The 25,238-nt window shown below is 41.1% G+C and overlaps 1 protein-coding gene across 1 annotated transcript in view; it reads left to right on the plus strand.

The window, feature by feature from the left end:
- The window catches only part of ZNF365 (zinc finger protein 365), a 101,380-nt gene that overhangs the window by 65,437 nt on the left and 10,705 nt on the right, over positions 1-25,238 (plus strand). Inside the window, exon 4 of the mRNA XM_017542322.2 lies at positions 16,001-16,057. Within this exon, the coding sequence (XP_017397811.1) occupies positions 16,001-16,057 (57 nt within the window). The remainder of the gene's footprint in view (positions 1-16,000; positions 16,058-25,238) is intronic.

Below are 25,238 nucleotides of genomic sequence, written 5' to 3' on the forward strand. Positions count from 1 at the left end.
TGTGTGTGTGTGTGTGTGTGTGTGTGTGTGTGTGTCTTGGGGAGAAGGAGTTAAAAACATTAACTTCAACCTGAGGAGTTGTTTTTCTTCTCTTGCTCTTTAACCAGAAAATAAATGTGATTGTAGCTTTGAAAACTGAAATGCTAGCTTTTAAACAACTGGCAAATAATGGAGTTCAGGATTTCAAGGGGAAAATGGGCTCCATAAAACTTCTGTGATCAGAACCCCTACATTGTCCTTTTAGTTGGTAAATTGAGAATAAATGGCAATGAGGATGTAATCGCCTTTAACAGCCCTTCACTGAGAACTAATGTCCCCAGGACCGGTAAATAATGTTAACTTAAAAAAATTAAGCCAGGCCTCTCCACTGTGACAGCTTAAATAGGCAGTGATTACAGTTTTGAACTTTTGCCCCCATGGAGTACAGCTTGACTTTGAAAAAAGGGGTACATTCATCTGTTCCACCGAAGCAATCTCAATGCCATCCATGACAAGGATTTTGGGCTGATATTATCAAGGATTAGCCAATCTCTCTGCCCTTTGACTTGGCATCTTGTAGAGCTGAGAAGCATCAGACTGACTCCAGGAAGCATCAGCCATTTCCTCTCACTCCATAGTTGGGAAAGACAGATTTATTCTCCTGCTAATTATTCTCTGCCCTCATTTCCCATCTCGTTCTGCTCCCCAGATGCATTCTCTGCTCTTCTCTGTGTCCTGGCAGGCTGATCCCTGCAGATACATCTCTTGGTGTGCTGTCTGGTTTCTAGTTGAGTTTGGCCATTGAGAGGCCCTGGTAGGAGACAGGAGGGTGGGAAGAGAGGTCAGGATATAACTTCTGAGCCCTTCTAGAGGCTTCTGTAGTATGCCTCTAGAAGTAGCTGTGCTCAATTACTTCAAATGAGAGCTTCTGCCAAGTAGCCCCTTAACTATGGTTCTAGTTTTCCATAGACTCTAGCAACTCTCTTGGCCCCGGGCCCAGGGCTGGTAATGGCCCTAGGAGTCTGGTAATAGCCTCTCTTATTGTTAGTCTCTGGATGCATCCATCACCCTAACTATTCCTTAACCTGCCCTTCCCTTCCTTAGCTCTTATTCATTCGAATCACCTGAAATGAATTCTTTCCTGCATGGGCCCTGGCAGTTAAACTTCTGAAGGTTTGAATCTCTTCTTGTGAGTCATGGAATGCCATGCCATCAACTCCAGGGAAGCCTTCTTACCTCTTTCAGGCAGGTGCAGTCGCCAGTTCCGAGAGCAGGGATGAGGCAGCTCCAACCAGGTTGCTCATCAGAATTGCATGGAGAGCTTTGAAAAAGATTCAGAGACCCCAGCTATTGAGTGACACTTTCCTAGAGTGAGGTTTTACGATTTCTGTTTTTAAAAAGATCTAAGCAAGAAGGGCAAGGTGGTGATAATTGTTCAAGATAGGTGTTGGGTATGTGGGATTTGTTATACCATTTTCTCTACTTTTATTTATGCTTGAAATTTTTCACTATAAAAAAGAATTTTTTTATAGTGAATAAGGTTCAAAGTTGAGAACCACCAATTCAAAGTAGAAGTCTGTTTGCTCTTCTCATAGTTCTTTTTTTTCATTGGCCTCAGTCAGACCATGGTAGGGTCCCCCTATGTGTAAACAATTGGAACATGGCAGAGATCCAGCATCTTCTGTTGGCTGTAGTCTTAGGCACCATAAATCCAGGGACTCTGGTCTTGTTTCATAGGATACCCTTATAGATTGAGTAGAGCTGATTTGGCCAAATCTCTTGGTCTTTTTTGAACAGTTTCCACTCACATAGACACAATTTGTGATCTTTAGCCAAATTCTGTAAGTGTGAGGTTGGAAAACCCATGTCACTGCACTCTGGGATGGCTCTCCTTTCCTTCTTTATGAGAAAGTTCTCAAGAGTCCCACAGTTCTATTTGTACTGTATCAGAAAAGGACCCAGGGTTTCAAGTGGCAAATTCAAGTTTCCATTCCCCGCTCCTGTGTGCTCTTGGGAAGACATTCCCCTTACAATTTCTTCCATTTTTATAGCACCGTAGTGAATGCACCGTCTTTGACTTTGAATCCCAGTTCTGCCAATTCCTAGCCATGTGACTTGGGGAAGATATTGTTCAATTTCTGTGTGTCTCCATTTGTTCATCTGTAAAATGGAAATATTAATAGGCACCGCATCAAGCAGTTGAGAATATTAAATGAACTACTGTATGTAAAGGGAGTAGCATTGTGTGTGGTGTACTGTAAGTTCTGTATACGTGCTAGCTGATCTTGTCATTATTGCTCCTTAAATTCATAATTATAGCTTTGGAGGGCTAGGCAGAAGGAAACATAGCAAAGTGTCAGATACAGAGCTTCCAGGGATGTTTTTTCTTTATCATAATAGAATTTGAAAACGATTGCTGCATATCTTGCAGAAATGAATGGCTATAAAATTTGGGGAGGACAAAAAAAATCCATTCAAAAAAGCCTGTGTGGTTGACTCTCTAGTTGCTGGTCATTTTGTGGAGTTCCGGGCTTCTGCCACCCTGGGTCAAGGGGCCGGCTGGGCCTGCAGCTGCTCTTTCCCTGTGCTGGCCTGGGACTGACAGGAGCAGCTGAGTTACTAGTTTTGATGTGTGGGATGTGGTAGTGGAGGAAAGAATGGAGCATCTAGGAGGCTCCTAAATCAAGTAGAAAAAGACAAAAGGCTGAGGTGGCTTTGGCTAACATACACCGTTCTCAGCCAAGTTGAGGACACCCGGCTTCATTTAGCAAACCTGACCTCATGTTCCTGTCAATTAGAAACTATGCAAATGTGTTTTGAATTTTCTAGGCAAGGGTGTATTATCTCGTAATGCTGACTATTAAAATTCCTGATAAAAGCCAATATCCAAAAGTTGGATAGAAAAAGAGAGTCGGAGAGAAAGAAATTTGGGCCTTTTAATAATTTGGTACAAAAATACGTACATTAATACATAATTGTATTGAAGACCAAATGCTTAAGCCCTCTCTTGGCTGGGAGGAAAGGATGAACTCCCATTTACATACAAGCTAACCCAATCTACTAAACTAATATATGTATACAAACATATATATTAGTATAAATATGTATATAAACTTATATATAATATATATACATTTATTAGTTTGTTGGTTGGTTTGTTTTTTATTGTTGAATCTGGGCTTCACAGGAGTGAGATGCCAAGTGATATAAACTGCTTCACTTTTAAGTCAGTATCTAGCAAATGGTTGAAAACTAGCCCATCCGTAAAGAAGTGTCTTTACTCTGAAATACTGGTCACTCACACTCTGGCATAGTCTGTTATTTTCTCCAGCTCCTTGTGGCATGTATTTAAAAGTCACTGGCTAAGAAACGTCGGATTCCATTGTTAGTTTTGATTTGAGAACGGCAAGGAGAGACACCATCAAAGTGCAGGACTCAGTCAGAACCTACCATTCACCCTGTTGTTCTGAAGACTGTCAAGGAGTCACGTGGGGTGGCTGCCTGCCTCCTGATGGTGTGCTCCTTTACTTGTCTGTGCTTTACCTTTTTCTTTGGGAGGAACCACAATTCCCTACAAACCCTTCTGTTTCCACTCCCTGCTCTAACATGTGTCCTGAGCAAGAGCTCTGTGACAGTGCCTTTCCGGTGGTGCTGAATGGTTTCATGTCAGACAACTGATGGAAACTGAGCAGTCAGTGTCTTACCTCTCACATTGGTTCAGCACTGGGTAGGGGACCCAAGCTAGCTGAAGTAGAGTCTCTCCTTGGGATTATTTCTGCCCCAACTCTTTATTATGAAAAATTTCAAACATATTACAAAGTTGAAAGAACTGTATTGTGAACACCGCCACCAAAGCTCTACCAGTAGCCATTAACGTTTTACGACATTTGCTTTATCTCCTATCTATCCTTCTCGCCAGCTATTAATTCAGATTATTTTTCTTGCATTTCAAAATGGATTGTAAATATGAGTACACTCTCCATAAATATTTCAGCTTGAGTTCATTAAGTAGGATTCAGTATTTGTTTACAGACTTTCTTTTTGATATAAAAATTACATACCATGAAATGCACATATCTTAAGGGTATATTTGCAGAGTTTTGGCAGTTGTACACACTCAGGATTTATTTTCATCAGGAGTGGAGACAGAGTCCCTTTCCCACCAGGAATGTGAGGCTCAAAAATATGAGCCCAGAGTGGGGGATAGCTATGACTCCAGCCTTCAGATTCTGAACACCAGCTAGGGATAAGAAAGCTGACATACCAATGTGGAGGCAGAACTGAGAGATAAAAATAATTTTGAAAGTATTGCAGTCACTTTGGCCCTTTCTTTTTTGCAGTTTGTTAAATGTGCCTGTAAATTCCCATATTTGCTAAAACTATTTCGAGTTTTTTTTTTTTTTTACTTGTACCCGGAATCCTAACTGTCCCCTTTAGTTCTAATCAATGCATTATGTGTCTATTACAGATATGATTTCTATTATAGGTATCTACCAAGTGGAGAGGGCTTAAAAAAGTCTAAGATTTCTTTCAAATCTAGGAGACTATGGATCTGGTAAGATGAAAGCATTGGCCTTACCCAGGTCCTAGCTATGGATCCATCATAGATGTGAAATAAACAATTTTGCACAGATACTAGCAATTTATTCAAAGCATAATCTCCAACTTAAATAAAAACAAAAGCAAAAATATGACATAGAATAGCCTCAATATTAAAATATAGTTATTAATATTAGAAGCAGGACCCTAATGGACTTGCTAATTATTCTTTCCAACTTTGAAAATTACCCAGCTTTTTGTGGCTTTAGCTAAATAATTACAGAAACAGAGGCAGTGTGTCTTCAGTGTTAGAGGTGGAAGAGGTTGCTAAATGCCAAAATGGATCCAATTTGGAAAATGTGGAATCCATGTGTGAGAGAAGGGAAAAGAGAGGAAAGCTTTCAATTATTCGAGGGGGAGTAAAGGAAGTCTTTTATTGCCCAAGAGAAATTTCTACTGTTAGATTTTGGTTCTTGCTTATGATACTATTTATCAGTTGTGTTATTTTGGTATTGTATGGCCAATATCGATTTCCTTTTCTTTCTTTGTCTCAAACCAAAATAAAATTCTCTCTTTGGTGATTTGCATAAAAGTCAGAATAGAGGCTATTTTGGGGGGAAGGGAAAGTCTTGTGACTAGAATGGGCTCATGGAGGACATCCAGCGTGGGTGTCTAAGTTCTGTTGACCTAATGGTGATTACAAGAGTGTTCACCTTATATTAAGCTATGCACTTATTTTGTTGGGGTTGTATTTTTGTATTTTGTATTTTACAATAAAAAAATCATAAAATCTGGAGCAAATACGTAAAGATGGTTAAGATTTGATGAAGCTATGTGGTGAGTACATTACTAGTGTGTTTTTCTGTATCACTGGAACATTTTACAATATAATATTTGAATTTAAAAAAGTCTTCCACAATCTCCAGCCTCTCTACAAAGGATGGGCATTTTATATAGGCTCTCATATTGAGATCTATCCACACTGGCAGTAAATGACAGCCATCTCAAAACTGTCACTAGCATCTTTTTCTTTTGCACTTGCCCCTCAAATTAGTTTTTCAATCTCCAAATCTTTGCAGTTTGTCAACTTTTTTGCACGAGTCTTAGCGAGATTCATTGTTTTGGTAGAACATTTGAATTGTACTGTACATTTGAACAACTTCATATTAAGTCTTGACTGACCAGATCTATTCAATTGCCAAAGTGAGTGAGGTAACTAAAGTAATTGGGTAATTTATGTCAAAGCTTTCTAGTTCAGATAATTAAAATGTAAGCACAGAAAAGAGTATAGGCTGGGTGCAGTGACTCACGCCTGTAATCCCAGCATTTTGGGAGGCTGAGGTGGGAGGATTGCTTGAGCCAGGGGCTCAAGACCAGCCTGGGCAACATAGCAAGACCCCCATCCGTATTATAAAAAAAAAAAAATTAAAGACTGTAGTGGTGATTGTCTTGTGTGACCTCATTATTGCCTAATTCCTCATTTTGTTTGGATATTGAGTTTCTTGATATTACGTATAAACAGGTAATTGGTAACAGCAATAGTTGATAATGTTTAAGTGCTTGCTGTATGCAAAGCACTTTGCATTACATTAAATTAAATGAAATTACAAACGTCATTTCATTTAATCATTTCATAAGCCTGTGAGATAAATACTATTATTGTCCCAAATTTAAAGATAAGAAGCCCAAAACTTCTCGGGGTGATTTTTCCAAGTCACACAATTACTGTGTAACTGTCAAAAAAGGCCCTGTACCTGGTTTAATGCTCTGAGGTCACTGTCTTGAGATTCTTAAACATTTTTAAACAAAGATCCCTGTATTTTCATTTTACACCGCGCTCAGCAAATTATGCCCTGTGACGTAGAACAGGGCCGGAACTCCAGAGGCATGCCGCTAACCCCTGTTCCTTTCGGCTGCTTTATTATTCTCCAAATAAAGTTAGGAGAAGGAAAAAAAAAGAAACAAAACAACCAAGACAGACAAAAACACCCCAAACAAACAACTGAATAACAACAAAAAACTAGTAACAGGTGACCAGCTGATGTGGCATATGTAGGTAAGTTAAGACAGCAAGAAACCAATCTGGGAAGAATAATTTAAAAGTGCGTGTTTCAGGAACGGAAAACCAAACACCGCATGTTCTTACTCATAAGTAGGAGTTGAACACATGGACACAGGGATGGGAACATCACACACTGGGGCCTGTGGTTTTGGGGGTTAGGGGAGGGATAGCATTAGGAGAAATGCCTAATGTAGATGATGGGTTGATGGGTGCAGCAAACCACCATGACACGTGTATACCTATGTAACAAACCTGCATGTTCTGCACATGTATCCCAGGACTTAAAGTATCATTTTAAAAAAGGAGAAAAGAAGAAGAAAATAAAGGACAATGGATGAAGGATATTAATTTGCAAAAGAAAAGCAAATGATCAAAAAAAAATGTGTGTTTTGTGCTTAGATTAACATTTCCTGGATATCGTGCCTAGCGAATGAAATTAATATCTGAGACTTTTTGTCCTTTCAGAAATACACCTATTCTCATGACATAAAGATTATTTTCTCTATATTCATCACATATAGTCAAGGCAAGAGTTTTCTTTTCTGAAACCAACCGTTTTTGGAGAACAAGAGGTGTAAACTCAGCACAATCTGTAGATTTGCTTGTTGTTTTTTGCAACTGGGAATAGCTTCTCACTGCCCAGCTTTTAGATCTATACATTCATCCACTCTTGTCCCCAGCAAAGCTATGTGCAGGAAACAGCAGAAAAACCATGGCTGCAGCATAAGGAAGGTGGAGTTTGAGCAACCTTGTGCATGTGAGATGTAGGGAGGAGTTTGGTCACTTCTTTTGCCTACGATCCCTTTATTGCCCACTGTTTCTGATTTGAATCTTGATGCTCCTCTTTTCTGTGCCTGCTTTGGCAGCTCCATTTTCCATCCCTCTGCAATCTTTGCCCTTGTTTTGCTTGTGGTGCCCGCCTGAGCTTGTTTCTTTGTTCAGGTTGCTCAATTTGCACTGCTCGTTGGTGGCTTGTCTGATGTGGCCTCAAGGGTCCTCATGGCTTGGCAGCGAGATAAAGCCTGGCTCTCACTCTTCCCTGGTGTGACTCGTTCTGTGGAGGGCGAGGGTTAGGGCGGGTGGCAGCGTTAAAGAGGAAACTGGTGCAGAGGCTCCAGCCCCTATTCAAGACCCATTGAGGCATTCATCATCTGCCTCTGGAGAGCTGTGGGACTTACATTCCTGGGGAGTTAAAATATTTTAGCTGAGTTGCGACTTCTTCATCAGAAAGTCAAATCCCAGGAGAAAGCGCTTTTCTTGCTATGTAGGGGCTTGGCTACGGTTCACTGGTGGTTACCGACATTCCCTCTCTAGCCCCACCCAGCTCAACAATGCCCATCATTGTTTCCGAAAGGGCTTCCCCTGTGTCTGGTGCAGACCTGTACAGGCGGCTCCACAGCATCATCCAGCTGACACTGCAGCCTCCTCGGAGCAGGAACATGCTTCCCAACTGCCGACATTCCGACTGGAGGACTGTCGTGGGTAATGTGACAAGGATTTTTTTTTTCTGATTCTGGATTGAGGATGGATATTAAATAATAAAAATAATACATACCCCTAAGCCCCAAGGTTTGTTTGTAGGATCTTCACCACATATTTGTCAGAGAGACGAGATAAGAACCATTACTATTTCTATATGGCCAGTGCAGAAACTGAATTTCTGGGAAGTTGTGATTCACAAAGGTCGACGTAGGAGTTTCACTTAGACCTTTCTATGCCAAGAACAGCGTTTCTTCATGGCCACATCACATTACCTCTACCATGAAACAAATTTAGAGTAGAAGGAAGTTAATTAAGAGAGCTGGGTGTTGATTTCAGGGTGGAGATGGAAATACTATTATTATTAGTGACTCTAGGATGTGGATCTAAATTGTCAGCCTCTCCAGTGATGGCTAGGTATGGTCAGAACAGACAGGAAAGGCCATCTCTGTACTAGGAATCAAGGAAATTGATGGGAAAGCAGAATGCTGACCCCTCTAGGAAAATTAACCACCCCACCCCAGAATAATGATTGCACAGTTCATGGTTAACTGTAGAACAGATCTTGTTCTCTAGAATCTTACACTGACCGAGGTCGAAAGAATCTTGAAGTGAATTGCTTGCTTCTCAAAGTGGAGTACACAGAAGTCTCTTGGGGCCCTTGAAGCTACGTATTACATTATTGTACATCTATCTCCCTGGAGCAACAATTCTATTTGATAAATAAAAATAAAAAAAAAAAAAAAAAAAAACTCATGTTACTGTATGAAAAACACCAACATCTTATGGAGAAGAAGGCAGTTTGGGCCTGAATCTGAGAGGAGAAAAAACTACACATCTGCAATGAGTCTCTTTGGATCAGTGCATCCCAGGTTCCTAACTCCAGGAATAAGTTTTTATTCTCTTGTATCTTTGGGATATTTCTGTAAAAGTTTGAAAAGCACTGGTCATATTAGTAGACAAGTAGAAATGAAGATATTCAGTTATTCTCTTACGGTCACAGGAGGACTGGGCAGGCCCAGGTCCTTTGAGTCCTTCCTACTGCCACCTTCACTGCTCCATAAATACAATCTTTGTTGTGGAAAGGGTTGTAAAATGTAAGTGTATCTTTCCGACTTAGGAAGATTTATTGGTAAGATTTAAAAAAATAATAACAGTATTCAGTGTTTGTGAGGATTAGAAAAAACAAAGAATGGAATAAAAATGTATCCAACCTATTTTGTAAATTAACTGGAACACATGAGCCAAAAAAACTTGGAGTTTGTACATCTTACCTTTATAAAAAATTTTAAAATAAATTTATGGGTACAAGTGTAATTTTATTACATGAATAGATTTTGCGGTGGTGAAGTCAGGGCTTTTAGGGTATCCATCACCAAATAACATACATTGTGCCCATTAAGTAATTTCCCACTATCCACTTCCCCATCCCTTTCAGTCTCTCAGCCTTATGAGTCTCCAGTGTCTATCATGCCTCACTCTATGTCCACATGGACACATTATTTAGTTCCCATTTGTAAGTGAGAACAGGCGGTATTTGTCTTTCTGTTTCTGAGTTGTTTCACTTAAGATAACGGCCTCCAGTTCCATTCATGCTGCTGCAAAAGAGTGATTTCATTCTTTTTAATTGCTGCATAGTATTTCATTGTGTTTATGTACCACATTTTCCTTATCCTATCATCTGTTGATGGATGGACACTTAGATTGATTCTATATCTTTGTTATTGAGAATAGTGCTGCAATAAATATGTGGGTGTAGGTGTCTTTTTTAATATATTGATTCCTTTTCCTTTGGGTAGATACCCAGTAATGGGATTGCTGGATCAAATGGTAGTTCTATTTTTAGTTCTTTGAGAAACTGTAATGTTTGGCAAAGAAATTCTACTTCTATAGCTTTTTCCCCAATGCAATAAACATGAAAGTTTGTAGCCATAAAGATGTTCATTTCAAGGTTGTTGAAAATAGTGAAAACCTGGAAACAATTTAAATGTCTAATATTTGGAATATGGTTTAAGTAAGTTGTAATACGTCTTTACAATACAAAGATGCATTACAATTTACTTAAAACATATCCCAAATATTGTAACCTCACACCCCACTCTTCAGTTTTTCACTGTAGCCTCACACCCTGTTTAAAGGATGCTGTGAAGGTTAAAAGAATATGGATTCTAAAACCTGATTTATTGGGTTTGCAGCCTGATTGTGGACTTACTAGCTATTAGATTTTGGTAAAGTTTCTTAAATTCTCGGTGCCTCAACTTTCTTTTTTCCTTTTTTTTTTTTTACTTATGCCTGGCTGTTCATGTACAACTCAGTGTCTCAGCTTCTTCATGAAGATACTTATGTAATATTACAACTTCCTCATGGGGAACTTATCAGGTACTCATCAAATATTAGCTATTGGTAGATAAGCAGTTACCAAGCAGGAAAGTCATGTATTACTTCTTATTAAATAGAAATCACAGATTAACAAAAGTCTGTACAATATGACAATGTACTTTATTTTAAAAGATCCTTTTAGAATGTTTAGACCAGTGATTCCCAAACTGTGTGTCAAGGCATCCTGGGGCACTGTGGTGAATTCACAGTAACCCCCATCCCAGGATATTCAAAAATTTTTAGGGAAACACAGTGACACACCTTTGGACACTGGGAACTACATACTGCCATTAAGGTTTTTGGACTAAACTACAGGATAAACATAATTTTTTTTTTTTTTTGGTTTAAAATGCTAGACAAATTTACTGAAACACTGAGCATGCCATGAACCAAGAAAGTTTGAGAACCTCTAATCTAGCCTGTGGACATATACCAAAGTGTTAATGTTACTGAGAGGTGGGGTTATATGTGCTTCATATTTTTTGTCTTCTGATTTACCTAGACTTCCTAATTTTCTACAGTGAACATTTATTTTTTTAATGAAGACAATTTCATTCTGAATCTATCTGTGCAACAACCATTTATTAAGCACTCTTTCATGTCTGTCTCTGGGCTGGACACAGGAAGACAAAGATGCCACACTCTTAAGGAGCACATACTTGAGGGTAAGTCAGGAATGTAAACAAATAATTGCTGTTCAGCAGAGCAGGCTTGGAGACAGCGGTGCCGATTGGAGTGGGAGCTCCGAGCTCTGCTTTGGGAGATTAGTGCGAAGTTAGGCACATCTTGCAGGATGAAGGAGACTTCCAACTGGAAATGGAGAAGGGGTAGAAGAATGTTCCTCCTTGTGGCTTGTGGGTGGAGGCTTGGATACATTTGGTGGTGGGTTAAAAGACTGGAAAGGCAGGCAAGGTTAGAATGGGAAGGCTTTGGTGGGGCATGCCTTGGACTGGGCAGTTAATTTGTAAAGGACAGAAAAGCACTGACAGGTTTTAAGCAGGGGAGTGTTATAAATGTTGTGCTGTGGAAGGATCGCTCTGGCAGCACTGTGGAGACAGCACAGGGAGGCTGGGAGAGAACTGGCTGGGGGAGGGGACCAGTCAGGAGGATTTTGTAATAGCCCAGGAAAGAGGTCATGAAGCCCTAGATGGCTAACAACAGATTATGTAATGGGCCCCTGTGGACCAAATCAGCAAAAGCAAATGATCCAGATGTAGAACGTTGTTCATTTGAAAATATGTTGGTATCTTTCAAAGTAAAAATTTTTTTTTTCTGGTGATAAAGATAATACATGTTCAACAGAGAAATTTGGAAACTATAGAAATGTACAAAGAAGAAAATGAAAGCATCCATAATCCCATGAACTAGAGCTGAGATATGTGTATATGTACATATACTGTATATGAGAGGTAAAAATTAAATATTACATTTATATTTAAGTGCTGATTTATAAATCTCATATGCATAGTTTATTTAAACTATGTGCATATGGTAAAATCTAACTTAGAGAAGGATAAAAACTAAAAAATAAATATTGAATGTTTACCACATGCTAGGCACAAAACATAATAACATATATGTTTGGTTATTTAATTCTCACAGCCTTTCAAGAAAGGTTGCTGTGAGACATATGCAGACCTCTGCATATATATTCTGTCATTTTACCGATGAGTGAATTGAAGTACAGAAAAATGAATGTGACTTGCCGAAGGTTTGGTACTCATAAGTGTCAGAGCTGGGATTTGAAATGAAAATAAGTTGTTTTTTCTCCAGGGCCTATACCATGAAATCGTGATGGAGCAATTTTGAATGATATATTTAAACTTCTGTTGTTTGATTTATTGACTTTACGCAGTGACTCCTGACACTTCACTGCAGCGTTGTCCCACTGAACTTTCTGCAGCGATGGTGAGGGACATATTCAATATCTGTTCAGTCTAGTACAGTAGCCACTAGCCACATGTAGCTAGCTGTTGAGCACTACAAATGCTGCTACTGTGAACAAGAGACTGCATTTTAAATTTTAATTAATTTAAATTTAAATGACCAACTGCAGCTAGTGGCAGCCCATGGGACAGTGCAGATCTCCATAAGATAAAAAAAAAATGAATACCTCATCCCTTGGTCATACTCTCTGTTCTAGTAATCACAGGTAACCTACTTTATTTCTCATTTCAGTCCTTTCCCATGATCATCTCTAAGACCATAAAACATGACTATATTTATATTTCCTGATTTACCTAATTGAACATTATATTGTCCATACTGTGCAAGACGAGGAATTATTTTATGTACACCTTTTCTACATCCCTCTCTTCTCATTCTTATGAATTTATTTCTATCATTGGTTATCTATAAACTTCAGTTATTAGTTAAGATTCTTCTGATTGCAAGTGGGATTAAGAAAAGCCAAATCCATCTTATTTCAGCTACACAAAGGGAATTTATTGGCTCATATATACAAGATCAGAGGCAGAACTGGCATTAGATCAGGCTAAGCTGAGAGCTCAATGTGAGCAGGACTTGATTTCAGCTCAGCTGTCTTTAGTCTGCAAGCTTCATCTTCAAGTTCTATGTGGTGACCACAGCTGTAGCTCTGGCTTTATATCCTCTTAGACTCTAGAATAGCAGGAAAGTAAGCATGTGTCTTTCTTGTCATGCTATTTAACTGTGGCCACAATGATGCTCAGTTAAAACACACACACACACACACACACACACACACACACACACACACACTCTCTCTCTCTCTCTCTCTCTCAGTGGTTACAACAATCAGATGATCTAGGCTCGGTGGGGGTTCTGCTGATCTTGGTAGGAGCTGCTCAGACTTCTGAGGTCAGCTGGGGGTGTCAACTGATTTAGGCTAATTTAGGCTGGGCTTGTCTGCACATCTCTGCTGATCTTACTCTTCTGGGCTAGTGTAGCTCAGCTCTGTTCCATACGTCTCTTATCTTCTTTCCTGGGACCCGTGACCCACCCTAAGCATATTCTCATGGTGATGACAGAGGCACAAGAGCACAAGACTGGCTGCACAAATACATGTTAACCTATGCTGTGTCATGTCTGCTAACATCTTATTAGCCAAAGAAAGTCACATGACTGTACCCCAAACCAACTGAATGGAGAAGTACTCTTCTCCCATGGGAGTGAGAAGGAGGCAGAGAATGTTTCTGAACAGTAATTTTCTATACCACTTAAGCAGATGGAGTTGGCTTGTTCATTTCAAAACAAGTGATGTGGCCAAGGGCATAGGTTGTACACTTTGGCCTAGACCTAGATCCCATATCCCATCATGGGTGTAGAGTTACATTCAGATTTGTCCAAAGCATCTGAGCTAAGAGTAGAGAAGGAAGGCTTACCTTGAATCAAGGTCAGGGTTCTGCTATCTACATATACGGGAAATGGATATGAGATGGCAAACCACAGTAACACTTACAACTTTAAACAATAGACTTAAACTTTTATTTCTTGAACTTTGGTGTTAGATAGTATCCTTTGACACCAAACACATAACAGTTCTCTTTCATTCCCCATTTCCACTTTGTCAGCTTAATTATTCTTAATTATTTTTATATTTATGTGTGAAGAACTAGGTAATTAACAATGGTGGCTGGGTGTCAGGTGCAGCTCCCTGCCACTGAGTAGGTGTCTCCTTAGTAAGCATAACTGAGGTTGGTGGCTGGCTGTGTACGTGGGTGGGATGTATCAACCACAAGCTTCCCTTTAGGATGCAAGCACAGAGAATCATGCAAATGACTTTCTGTTCACCTCAAAACACCAAAACAGAGGGCTTCACTGTGGAATGCCAGATCCCATACAACAATCCTTAGCTTTTCCCTGGGAGATACGTTATTTTCTTAATAGATCAGATCTTGGGAGGGGATGTGGGTTTCGGAATCCCCTCTTACTGTTCCATCTGCCATGCATGGGAGAGGAGGAGAGAGATGCCAAAGGTCACGGTGCAGCCATTCTCTGACAACCTGCCGTTAACCACCTGGTTTTTGCTCCCCTTTCCATTCCTGAGTTCTGAATCTGTTCATGTCCAATGTGAGGATTCCTCAAGGCTTCTTTGGAAGAACATTCCAGTCTTTCAGCAGCCTCCTCCTGAGTACATCTGGGGTGCTGCTTTCTCTGCTCATTCATCTATCCATACTATTCACTTTCTTTCCATCTTCCAGAAAAGTATCAAAATGTCTGCTGATGGTTTCCTTTTTTGTCTTCAGCATGGCTATGAATTTATTCCCTTAACTGACTCTTGAGCAGAATTTTGAAAAGGAGCGTAGATAAATGCGTGCACCCAGTCCACCATCTTGAACACACACACACGCATATATATATAATATTGTGTGGGTATATAAATGTGTGTGTATGTGGGTGCACGCACATGTGTTTTTTTTAAAACAACATTAGATCTTGCCAGTTACATTTTCGCTACTGGCTGAATTGAATACCCTTCTAGAAGAGTTTTGAAAGCTGTTTCTTAAAACCACTTGGGGAAAACAGGGATCTTCTTCTCACTGTATTGTTATTTTTTGTTTGTTTGTTTGTTTGTTTTTTTGCTACCTGAATGAATACACTTCAGCGATGATATGATCTGTTACACAGAAATTAGTTTAAATTGCACTTAAAAACAAGAAAAGTTATGTTGATTCTAACCTCTGGAGGTCAGCATTGGCTTTATCTGTGTTTGTTGTTGTTGTTATTATTTGTTTTTCATACTGAACAATCCTAGACCATGCTCTTATCAAACTAGAGCATTCACTTCAAATCCTGAGAATAGCTGGCAAAGAAGGGGCCTGGAAGGAGAGTGGGTAAATGACCCATGAAGGAAATGACTCTTACGTTGTATCTAAAACCTAACTAATAAATATGTATCTGTTATTGTTAGTACTATGTATACATTTACTGTATGCCAATAGTATTCAAAATATATGGTTCTACTGAGGATGGCTAAAACACACATAGATTGAGGGAGGGTTTCTGTCTAGTGGGCTTCAAACTGAAAAGATGCACAGCATTGAGATAGATACTTTCCAGGAGAAAACCATGACTCACATGGGGATGACTTCAATGGCATCTGGTTTCCATCTTCTTTGTTTCTTCCCTTGGACTCCATTCAGAGGCACTTCCTTCCAGCTGGAGCTTTTAATGGCATAATGTGAAAGCAAGATCCACAGAAGTGGGTTTACAGGAGGGACTTGAAGGAGAAAATGCGGATCATCAGGGGGAGACGATGGAAAATTACACCCAGATGGGAGGGAACAGAGAATGTACACACATCCAGACTAAAATATACCAATTAAAATATTTAGGGAAATGCAGAGTGGTGTATGATTTTTAATATAGGGTAACAAAAATTTGAACGGAATAAAAAGGCAAAGTGACATAGTCCTGATTGCAATTAGCACATTAATGCAATTTCTGTTTCTAGCCTGGGAAAATATGTCAGCTCTCTTTATTTAAATGAATGGGACATGGTGCTGCCTGTAGTCTTGCTGTGACTTATGATTCTACACACTGGCTCCATTCATGATGGCAGTACCTTTCTTTTCCTTTCAGAACTGGAAAGGTGCGGGTGCACCTCGCCTGGTGTGCCAAAATGACCTGGAATTGGAGGTAAAGCCACCACCTGAGTGGGTGGGTTGGCCCTGGTTACAATAACCAGCAGCCCAATCGAGTCCATACAAGAGAGACTGGAAAGGGTGGAGCGAGGTTTCTGTATGAAAATTTGCATCCTCACATTCTCCTCCTCCCAAGCCGTCATTAGCAAGGAGGAGTCTGTTTCATCTTTTAAAATGAGGGTCCATTATATTCTGTACTTTTCTTCCTATATATGTTGTTCCTTTTAACTGGATATTACCAGATTTAAGTGATTTGCCACTGGTCTTATTCTCTTCTCTACCACCAAACAGCTCTTGAGAGAGGCCATATCACTGGAGGTAGGCGCTGATGGCAATGGAGGCTGAAACAATGGTTGTGGTTTTTCTGTACACTGTGGCAGTCGGAGCTGATCCAATTTGAGAATAAGTAAAAAAAAAAAATTTTTTTGAGTACTTGTCCAAGTACCTGCAGAGATCTATTTTAATGAGTAATACTTCAGTCCCCCTTTTATGTGCTAGGGATGCTTTCAAGACCCACAGTAGATGCCTGAAACTGTGGGTAGTACTGAACTCACATGTTTTTTCCTGAACTTACATACCTGTGATAAAGTTTAGTTTATAAATTAGGTACAAGAAGAGATTAACAACAATAACTGATAATAAAACAGAATAATTACAACAATATACAGTAATAAAAGTTATGTCAGTGTGGTCTGTCCTCATCTCCTAAAATATCTGATTGTATTGTATTCACCTATTTTGGGGCCATGGTTGACCATGGGTAACTTAAACCTAGAAAAGTAAAACCTCAGGTAAGTGGGAACTACTGTATGCAAATCGGTAATACAAGACAAATTGCTGTATGCCCTAAGAGAGATAGAAATCAGGCTAACAAGAACAATAGAGGTTAGTCCTAATGTGGTGTTGGGAGACAGGAGTGCATATTGGAAGGGTCAGAGTTGAAAGGGCAATGTGGAAATGTATGGGGAGGATTCTTCACCTCATTGGTTTGGCTAAATCCAGGGCAGCGTTGGCTTTACATATAGAGGAGGGGTCCAGGAACTCAGATGCTCATAGGGGCCAGACAGGCCCCATAAATATGTGAATCTGTGCCGGTGTAAAGCAATTGGGAGTGCTGGAACCAGTGATAGAAGGAGGGGCCATGCCCCACGGAAAGATCTTCAATTTCACGTTAAAATTCAAGCAATTCGTGTTGTTGTCTGCAGATTTTCTCTACCCTACAGAGGCTTCCCTGTGCCTCTACGTTCGGACTCAACTCCTCGACCCCAGAGAGAGGCCCAAGCTTCCTCCCAAAAGCACAATCATGTTTGCATGACTAAAAGAATCTTCCAGGGCCCATCCTCCCAAAAATATGAGCGAGCAGGCCTTAAAGACAAGTACACATCTCCACTGTGGAAGATGGGATTCTTTAAAGGGTAGTTTAATCAGCTTCCACAGGGCGTTCTATCACACGTGGGCCAACAGCCCAGCGCTGCAGGAGCTGGTAGAGCTGGCTGAGCTCCTGTGATTTTTCCAGGACTGCCCCCAGTTGGAGGGGGAGGAGGAGAGCTTCAAGCAGAGCAGCTGCTTCACGGGTTGAGCTCCTGAGGAAAATCTTGTCTGAACAGGGAAAGGCCTCTGAGCGTCTTTATGACACAGACGGGGAAACTCCATCCCCGCTCTTCAGACGGGGGCTTCGGGGGATGCGCTGCCTGGGCTTTCCTGACCGTGTTCTACACGGAGCTTTTCCCCTTCGGCACACAGTGTATCCATCGCACCCCCCTCCCATTCCAGTAAATACAAGGCCTTGGAGGTAGCTGCTCAATAAGGATAACTTAGTAAAGTCACATCAGTCATGATTAAATTCACAGCTTGCTGTGGAATTTTCCAGAATTGAAAAATGACAATCCCGGACTTCAATGTGCTCCACAAGTACCAAATACGATTAAAGGGAAAATAATAAATGTATACATAGTGAAGCTAAAGAACACAAAAGAGGGAAAAAATCTTACAAAAAATTAAATTAGAATTTAATCCCTGCCTAAAATATCTCCATTCTCTCTAATCCTTCCTACAATAAGCAAACCTATCAACTTATATTAAAGATATAGAGGCTTTATATTAAATCAGAATATTGTAAATTCTTCGGGCAAACAGGAATACTTGGAGAATTCTCTCTCCATTCTTTGTTTTACTACTAGGGATTTTAGACATTTGCAAACAGTCTTTTTTGGTTGTTGTTCCTTCCTTTTGTTTAACTCAGTTATCCTCAAACTCTGGCGTTAATCGGAGTACTGTACAGGCTGGACCTCCATCACTCAACCATGTGTACGGGGGAGTTTTGCATACTTGAGATTCTCACCTGATAACCACTTAGATGTTTCAGTCACTACCTACCCTCCCGCGGACACACAGAGGAGGCTGACTGTGGTCAACTCAATGGTGTTTGCTCTCCTTATGTTTTATACTTTCTCTTCACATCAAACAGGTAATCAGACTTGTTATTCCTTGCTTAAGGCAAGAAAGGAGTAAAAAAGAAGCTGCTTGTCTAGGCTGGAGAAGAGATAGCTCTGTTGCTCCTGTGAGCTGTGGGGCCCGGGAAATCGCTACATGAGTGTACCCCTCAGAAGGGAGGAGGCAGTGTGTGCTTTCAAGGGAGGCTAGACCCTAAGGGTGGGTTTTCTCACCTCCTAGAGATCCCTGGCATCCCACATGTGGCCTGAAATAGCAGAGATGAGACCTACATGGGCTGTGTAGACTGGGACAATTGCTATTTCAGCACTAACCAGTGTAGACAGATGACAAAATACTGGAGTAGTCTTCCCTCCACATTGCATAAGACCCTGTACTCTGTAAGACCCAGACTTTGGCAGAATTCATGTGCGTGGGGTGTGAGAGCAGCCCAAGCATGGCTGGATTAAATTTCCTGCCAGCTTGGTGGGCTGGTTACTCAGAATCCAAATTTAATTTGATGTAAGGAAATCTAAAAATTTTATCTGTTTCTTGAACACATGAATTTATAGACTGAGATTTACACCTATTTCAAATGTTGAATGCCTTGCTGATGGGAAGGATTTGCTGACAGCTTCAAAGGATCTCTCTCTGCCAACTTGGGATGGATATGTCCCGTGAAAGTACGCTTCTGAAAGGTGAGCTCACGTCAGCAGTGGGAAGCCGTAAAGGATGAACTACACAAGTAGCCAGTTTCTCAGTTCTTCCAGGGCCTTGCTGTGAGTCATTTAGCTAGTGCCCTGATCTATTCTTGCCAATACTTTTGAGGGGGGAAAAAAACAAACACCAAAGTGTACACATTGAAAAACAAACCAACAAACAACTTCACTCTTAAAAATCACTTTATTAGGCTCAAGATGAGCTCCTGCCTGCAAAGCTCTCAACTGCTAGAAACTGTGGGCCGGGCAGCCGCCTACTTCCCATCCGAGTCATGGTGCTTAGGGTTAGATTTGAATGGCTAATTACTGGTCACCTCACCTTCTTGTCAAAGCCAAAAGATTATACTTAATGCGCAACTTAAGCCGTCCCCTGGACTTCACTTGTTTGGGCTTGCAATCACGTTTCTGTTCCCCTCCCCACTTACCTTAAGTTTTAGTAATTGCCCTCTGGGTTCAAAAGAGCATCCCACTAAGCCATTGAAATGTTGAAAAGCTCCCTGACACTGGACGTGTTTATCTGCACTCAGAGAAAGAGCTGGGACAAATATGTGCGGCCTTGGTACGTGACAGGATGCAGATTTCTTGTGAGCAATTTCTTAACTTTCAGCTTAATAATAACTATAATCAACTCAGTGCCTTGAGAGTTGGTTAGGAGTGTTGTTAGGCAGTAACCAGAAACTTGAAAGATGGTAAATAAGTCATAATGGTGATCTTTTCCACAGTATAAATATAATGCCCAGTATCCCTTTGGGCTTTGCAAAATGCAGGAATACTTGCTCAATCCATCTTTCTAGGAATAAAGAAGAGAAAGTCCCCTTTCTAGCTCTTCTCTCGCCCTTCCTGCTGCGGGATTTCTAGTAGAAGGACTTGCTCCACTCTAAATAGCGTTTTCAAGGTCACAACCAGTGATCTACTACAACCAATAGGTCACCTTCCAACAGATGAGAGACTCAAACTGTGTGCATTTTGGGGTCACTTTAAAACACTAACACTAGCAGGATATAGGTGTGGTCATCAAAAGGGAACCAGGTAGATATTATTTTAAAAAATGTTTCAAATCCAGTAGGCCTAATATTAAGCCTCGCCACCCAGTCTGGAGCAATGAGAGCCTGGATAAGCAAGCAACTTAAGAGACAAATGTATGTGTAAGCCTCGCCTGTAGAGTGAGGATTATAATGACTTTTGGACTCACCATATTCTTTTCTGTGTCAAGTTCCTGTGCAATTCATTCTTCCTGCCTTGCCAATTTTTATTCATGCTTACTATCTCATTGTAAATATGATTTTTCTCCAAAAACTTTCCTGCTGTGGTCTCCCATATATGTAAGCTCCCCACTGCATGGTCTAACTCTTCTTTACAACACATAAGAGGATTGTAACTAAATCATTTTCTATATAATTTGTCTCTACTGTTGGAATATAAGTTCCAGAGGGGCAAGAGTATTTCTTTTGCTTACTGAAGTATCCCAAGCTCCTTGTACACAGCCTTACACATAGCAGATGTTCAGTAAATAGCTGTTGAATGAATGGATGGTTGCTCTGTCTGTCGAGGTGGTGTAAGGATTGTGAGGCAATGCCTCTAACAGAATCTGCACGTAGAAGCAGTCAGATCAATCCGTTTTAGCTTTCTTTCTCCTTCTCTCTTTCACTGGTGTTTGACAGATGTACTCCTTTCCCCACTTTCTTCTACAAACTCCAGATTGTTTATTTCCTGGCAAAAAATCATAATTGTAGAGCTGGGGGTATAGGAGGATTATCACTTTATGGATCCTCACATTAGGGACACAATAGTTGAAGTCATAAGAGAAGTTGTTCATTGTCAGGGTCATATAATCTATATGATGATGATGGTGGTGGTGGCCCATTTGGAGCAGCCACTACAAGGATGCCAGCTGCAGTGAGATGCAGCCGGGGCTGTGAACTCTGTGGTGCCGGCAGTGGCTGGGAACAGGTGATCCCAGCAGGAGCCCTGCACCCTACCAAGTTGGTGGGGTGAGAGCTTGTGCTCTCAGGTACAGATGCAGCTGCCTGGCCACCCAGCTGCAGCTCCAGATCCATGCATCCCTTTGCTCTCAGGAGCCCAGGAAGCCTCCTACCCCTGCAGGCTTGGAAGTGCCTGCTCCTGCCCCCTGGCCTTACGCTGCTCCCAGAGCCCACTTCAATGCAGAGCAAAGTTGTAGCTGAGCCTGGGCACTGTCGCAACCTGGTCAGGTATGCACATGTTTGGAGCAGCACTGACATGCCAGCCCCCTCTCCCCCAACTGCCTCAGTTACCTCCGGACCTTGGGCACTGACAAGTGTGGGAGAGAGGCCAGGGGACTGAGGGGGCTTGACACAAGCCTGCAGGTGTCCCTCGGTGCGGACAGTCTGGTCACTGTGGATGGCATGTTGATAGCAGAGGGAAGCCGACACGTTGCTAAGTGGAAAGAGGTAGGTCCCTGGTTAAACGTCACCTTCAAGCCAAGGTTAGTCTGGAGGCTGGGCTGCCAGTTCCAGGTGGAGTCCCTGACCTAGGTGAGAACTGATGGTACTTTTTCCAGGCCCGCCCATGGCTTCCCATGGACCAATCAGCATGTACTTACTCCATTTTTGAGCCCATAAAAACCCCAGACTCAGCCAGACTCAGACACTCATTGGGACAACCTGCCTGCAGATAGAAGCTACCCACTTCGGGTCTCCTGAGAGCTGTTCTGCCACTCAATAAGCTCCTCTCTGCCTTGCTCACCCTCTAGTTATCTGCATAACCTCATTCTTCCCGGATGTGGGACAAGAATTTGGGATCTACTGAACAGCGGAAGTCAAAGGAGATGTAACGTGTTCCTGGCTGGCTCATTGGGCTCCAGGCAGTGACATGCTCCCAAACTGTGGAAGTGAAGCATTGTCACCTTTCTGGGGGCCCAAACCCCAGGATTCCCTGAGCCAGGGCTGTTGTAACACTACAGCCCTCCTATGCTTCACTTGCACCTCACAGCTGCCCCACACAATGGGAGGCAGCAGTGGGGCCAGGCCAGTCCAGGAGCTCCAGGCCAAAGCGGGACAGTGGAACTAAAAGAACTGTAACAGAAATAGGCTAAAACACGTCTTCCATGCCCCCACATACATGCCCTCACTCGCTGCCCTGCGGGTGACAAGAAGGAGAGAAGAGTTGCAGCCCTTCTGGAAGCCCAGACCTTGGGGCTTCCTGAGCCAGAGCTGTGACACACTGTAACACCCTCTTTGGGGTTCTGCAGTTCCTGGCATCTCGAAGCTTTCAGGGGCCACTGCATTCCCTTCATCCATCCAGACACTGGTGCCTGCAGTGGAAGCCGTTTGGGATATGCAGCCTCACATAAAGCCAGTGCCTGTGCCGGCACCTGGAGTTGCCCACTCTGCTGCAGCATCTGGTGTGCATGGCTGTGTACAGCAGCCAGACCCTGCCCATGCTCACGCACTCACACACCCCATGCCACTCAATGCCTGACTTGCCCTTAGCAAGCATGGGATCTGATCTAGTAGCACGGGCCAAGCACAGCCTGCTGGGCTGAGTGAGTCAGGGAAGCCCAGGAGGAGTGAGCAAAACACAAGCAGAGGCTCTGCTGGCCACAGAAGTTTCTGCCTGGTGAAATGACTCCCGAAGCATTCTGTGGCAATGGTGCATTCAGCCCAAGATCTCTGGCTTCTGCTTCTTTGTCTATAGCTCTAGCCTTTGTATTGAACTCAGTATATACTATATTTTACTTTTATTTCTTAGTCCCCAACATTTGCTAAAAGTTTTGCCTAAATAGAGGGCAGTCTGACCTGGCTGAGACTGTTTTTTTTTTTCTTGTCTTTTTCTTGTCTTTTTTTTTTCTTTTCTTTTCTTTGTTTTTTTGTTTTGTTTTGTTTTGCTTTGCTTTGCTTTGCTTTGTTTTGTTTGAGACAGGGTCTCACTCTGTTGCCCAGGCTAGAGTATAGTGGAGTGATCATGGCTCGCTGCAACCTCAACCTACCAGTCTCAAGTGATTCTCCTGTCTCAGCCCCCTGAGTAGCTAGAGCCACAGGTTCATGCCACCACACCTGGCTAATTTTTGTATTTTTTGAGATGGAGTTTTGTCTGGCAGAGACTTTTAATGAGAAAAAATTTCCTACCAAAATTGAGCATACATTAGCAATTTGCAAGTAAAATAGTCTAAGAAATTCTCTCTAAACCTGAAAAGAGGGCATATTTCATTTGCCATAGGTAAGGCAACTGAAATAAAATGTTACATTTTTAATGTTTTTTTTTTCAAATCCAAAGAGACATTCAGTGTTTTCTTCTTTTGTTGCATGCTTTGTCAGAATTCATACTATAAAGCTTTCAAATTGGTTCACTGCATGATTCAATGCTAAAAGTGATCAAAATTGTGGATTTTTTTGGTTCTGATACCCTTGATCTTTGATGGTTTATAGATAATTTGGAAGAAATCAAAACTGGCTGTGAAGATTAGATTATTTTATCCAGTTAAAGGGCTGAGTAGCAGAAAGTTATTGCAGGTCTTCATCAAATCCAGATCAGAGACTTCTGGGAATTAATGAGTATCTTGAGAGAAACAATCTATTAGGCCCCTCAGAGATGACAAGATTGTCTTTTTTGGCAGACACATATTCATCTGAGCACACCGAATGAGAACATTGCTCATTTGTTCAAGAGTGTACAGGTATATGCTATTCATACTACACATATGTGTTGAAGGATGATAACAACTCCAAGTTGGACTTACATTCCATTGTGACCTTGCCTGGACTTAATGGAATTAGAAACTTTGAAGAAGTGCAGAGCTATCTGAAACAATGAAGTCACCCTTTCAGAAGTAATTCCGTCATTTTGATGCTATGAATCATGCTTCCAGGCTCTTTGCTTGCTTTTGATGCTTAAATAAGGAAAGTTCCTGAATGATCAAGTATCTGTTGTAACTGTGGCACTCAGCTGCTCAATCTTTGGGCAATGTTTGCATTTGCATGGCTCTGTGACAAAAAGTTCTATTTAGTTCACACTGAGACCCATCATCAACAATATAAGCTCAGGAGCAGAATGCACCCATTATTCTCCAGAAGGTGAATTTTGCTAAATAGTGATATTTTCCCTGACTTCATCAACAAGAATTGGCTAACCCTGGGCCAAAAACTGCACATTTTTATGTGAAGAAATTCAGGTAAAGTACCTTTATGAGTCACTTTAAGACTATTCATAAAATTCATTAAAAATAACTTTTATCATATGACCACAAAAGTAATAATTGTAAGAATTAGGAAAATATAAAAAAGCACAAAGAAAAAATAACCACCATCTTAGTGTACAGACATATACTGTAATAACTTTGCATATATTTCCTATGTTTCTATACATCTATAAATATACATGTGTGAGAATTTATATATATGTATGTATTATGAATACATATGAAGGGACACTAAAATGTTCATGGAAAATGCATATTATGAAAAAACCTACGCATGGATTTCAATGTTTTTGCACCAAAATAAACTTGTACTAACTTGTTATAACATGGCTGAAACAGATCTAGTTTGAGGCACTGAGAAAGATTAGATATAAGTTTGTAAAGAGCCCCTATCAGAACAACATGAATTCTGCTAAAATTGAAACAAGAACAAACATCAAATTTAGGGTGAAGCTGGGGTCGAAGAATGGCGAAATCACTGATGCTTTATGAAAAGTTTAAGGGGACAATGCTCCCCAAAATCAGCAGTTTACAAATGGATAACTTATTTTAAGAAGGATGAGATGATGTTGAAGATGAAGTCTTCAGTGGCAGACCATCTACATCAACTTGTGAGAAAAAAATTTATCTTGTTTGTGCCCTAATTGAAGAGGATGATTAACAGCAGAAACAATAGCCAACACCATAGACATCTCAGTTCAGCTGACACAATTCTGTCTGGAAAATTAAACTTGAGAAAACTTACCACTTAATGGGTGCCAAAACCGTTGTGCTCAGATCAACTGTAGCAAGGGCAGAACATTCAGTGGAAATTGTAAACAAGTGGGATCAAGATCCTGAAACATTTCTTT

Source organism: Cebus imitator, unplaced genomic scaffold, assembly GCF_001604975.1.
Source record: "Cebus imitator isolate Cc_AM_T3 unplaced genomic scaffold, Cebus_imitator-1.0 Scaffold142, whole genome shotgun sequence".
Taxonomy (NCBI): Eukaryota; Metazoa; Chordata; class Mammalia; order Primates; family Cebidae; genus Cebus; species Cebus imitator.